Source organism: Aplysia californica, unplaced genomic scaffold (genome assembly GCF_000002075.1).
Source record: "Aplysia californica isolate F4 #8 unplaced genomic scaffold, AplCal3.0 scaffold00029, whole genome shotgun sequence".
Taxonomy (NCBI): domain Eukaryota; kingdom Metazoa; phylum Mollusca; class Gastropoda; order Aplysiida; family Aplysiidae; genus Aplysia; species Aplysia californica.
The window spans coordinates 2,227,804-2,230,465 of record NW_004797299.1 but is presented as its reverse complement, the minus strand read 5'-3'; the positions used below and the strand labels follow the sequence as shown (position 1 = coordinate 2,230,465).

Here is a 2,662-nt window from a genome sequence, read left to right as displayed (position 1 = left end):
GATCCTCTCCCCGTGTGGTTCCCATCCTCTAAGTGACTTCTGTGCATACTTACTCAAAAATAATTCCAACTCCCTCCACATGGTGCTTGTCTTCCCCCCTCCTCCCCCCTCCCCCCAGAATATAATATTTGTTCCCCGGGCTGAGCTGCTTCTGTCCAGACTGTATCCAGTGGGTTTCGCTGACTCCTAGTATGTGCAGCCTGTATCTTTTCATCTCTTGTGTCCCTTGAGAACTCTTTCCTGCTTCATACATGGTGTGAACATTCCATGACGCAATCCGGAGAGACTTGTTCGACAGAGAAGGTTTCGGGTCAGAAGAGTCCTTTCGGCTTTGTCCGCTGTCCTTCATTGTTCCTGCTGATGCAGAAGCTTCTCCGTCTCCCAAGATGGAAAAATTATAAGGCATGTTTGTTCGTGTTTCTATAACTTTCTTTTTTTACTGGGTCGGGTAGTTGGCCCTCCGCAAACTGTCACTTTTCAGGTGGCCAGATCTATGCACCTTTAGTCGCCTCTTACAACACGCAGTATCACGGCAGGTGTATTCTTTACTCCCCCATAGTAAAACTATGGGGGCCCCCACCTGCAGGGGCAATGGCTTGTTGGCCTCGATCCAAAGTTCAAAGGTTGTTTCTTTGCAGTCCCGCCAGTGCACAAAGCAGCGCTAGGGTACTGTAGAGTCCCCTAACAACTTCTTTTGTATAATCTTCTTCTTCTATCAGATGACATCAAAGGAAGCAATTTGGTACATGTATAAAACACATTGTTCACACTTCCCTTTAAGAGAGTGATTCAGAGAGATATGGCTGTTCCTCACAAATTTTCCAACTATGGCCCTTCCTTGGAATGAAATGTTTTCGATTAGCTCAGCAATTCTTTTCCTTCCATAATTTGAAAAGGTCAGCCCTACCACAACAATCAACAACATCTGCGTGGCCACCTCACCTTGGCAAGGTATAATCTATTTCTTGTACTTACAGCCAATTTTACAAACTATGATAACAGTCTGACTTTGAACCATTAAGATGCATGCACACATCACAGTACAACAAAACTAACACAACAACCACCACATCATTTCAAACATTTATCGAGACCACACAACAAAGAATGCACACCTCCCCACGACTATAAGGTTTCTATCTACACTTCAATACTCAAATCTCTGAGTAGTTTAATGACCTAAGTCTGCGTTGTGTAAGTCATAAATAAAAGTCAATGACAAAAAAAACACCCAAAAACAACAACAACAGTCGCTGTTTGAGTTGCCAGTTTTCGGCTCTGTCTTCTTTCGACATGTTTAGACTGCAGACGTTCGCGTAGTGGTCTGCAAATATGTCCGCCTTATGCTTGCTTGATGTCACCAATCGCCCATTGTGTGACATTGCTTCATTTGGCGAGTTTGTCTCAGGGGTACCGTTGAGGCTTTTTATGATTTTCCACATCTTGGTGTCGTCCTGTGAGTTGGTGGTTTTCTCGAGCAGTTTTCGCCAGGCGTCGGTCTTAACATCGTTGATCGTCTCCTGCGCCACGTGGCACGCCTCTAGCCATTCTTTGCGGCGGGTTCGCACCTCTTTCCGGAGTCTATTTCAAAAACAAAGAAAAACTACAAAAACAAAGAAAAACTATCGTCCTGTTCTCTCCTCCTTTTTGTGTTTTTGGTACTCTCTTTAACTCTTCAAATCTTTGCACCGGCACTTTATAGGACTTAATTCTGTCGCAAATGCCCCAAAAACTCTCACTAACACGAAACGAACCTTTCTCTCCATGTGCAATAAGGTAACAAGCTTTTGCTGTAGAACATGCAGGTGCCTCCAGTAGATCAAGGTGTACAGAAACAGATCCACTATATGCAGAATCACAACGGCGTGGTAATGGATAGAATGGTCCCGAATCCAGTTGTAAATAACCTCGTAGCATCCAACCTGAACCGAGAGAAAAACAGTAAATGTATTCCAGCAAATGGAAAAAAAGGTAAGTAAAATAACTTTCCGCTTTATAAATTCCCAAAATTACATTCATTTTATTGATCCCAGGGGGGGAATATTTTGGATTGCAATGGAAAACATGCATACTAAATACATGCACAAATACATATACAAATACATACACATAATATACACAATATAACAACCAATATAGAACAATTTCACAAGCATGCCACTGCTGGTAGCCACTTGGCAGCTGCCTGATTTTTGAGCATGGGTTGTCGTATCTTGCTCAAGGACACGCACCAGTGACTACCCACTTTTTTGACATTACTTTTGAGTCTGAACTCACTACTCACTTCGCCACTGATACTCGCGGTGATGTTTGGTTAAACTGGTATACATACAGACACAACTACATAGAATGTAAGTGCATGCATTCATTCAGTTTATTTCCCAAGTGATTCAACTGTATCATCAGCACTATTCATTTAAATGTTACGGGTTGTCTGTTTGAGGTAATGAGAATAATAATAATAATAGATAGCATTTGTATAGCGCATATCCCCGCTCAACAGCAGGCTCTATGCGCTTTACACTATATTATTACCCCAGCAGACCATAGTACACTCCGAAACATTCTCAGCTTTCCGGGAAGCATACAGAATACAACGAGCTTATTTAGGGGAATGCAGTGATGCCTCTAAACTGAACATCAGCCAGGAAACATCACCGAC

At 42.6% G+C, this 2,662-nt stretch overlaps 1 protein-coding gene across 1 annotated transcript in view; it reads right to left on the bottom strand.

Annotated features, from left to right (window-relative positions):
- Positions 1-1,754: 1,754 nt before the first annotated feature.
- The window catches only part of LOC101854691, a gene marked incomplete at its 3' end in the record, with an annotated part of 17,367 nt that continues 16,459 nt past the window's right edge, over positions 1,755-2,662 (bottom strand). Inside the window, 1 exon segment of the mRNA XM_013091028.2 lies at positions 1,755-1,922. Within this exon segment, the coding sequence (XP_012946482.1) occupies positions 1,755-1,922 (168 nt within the window).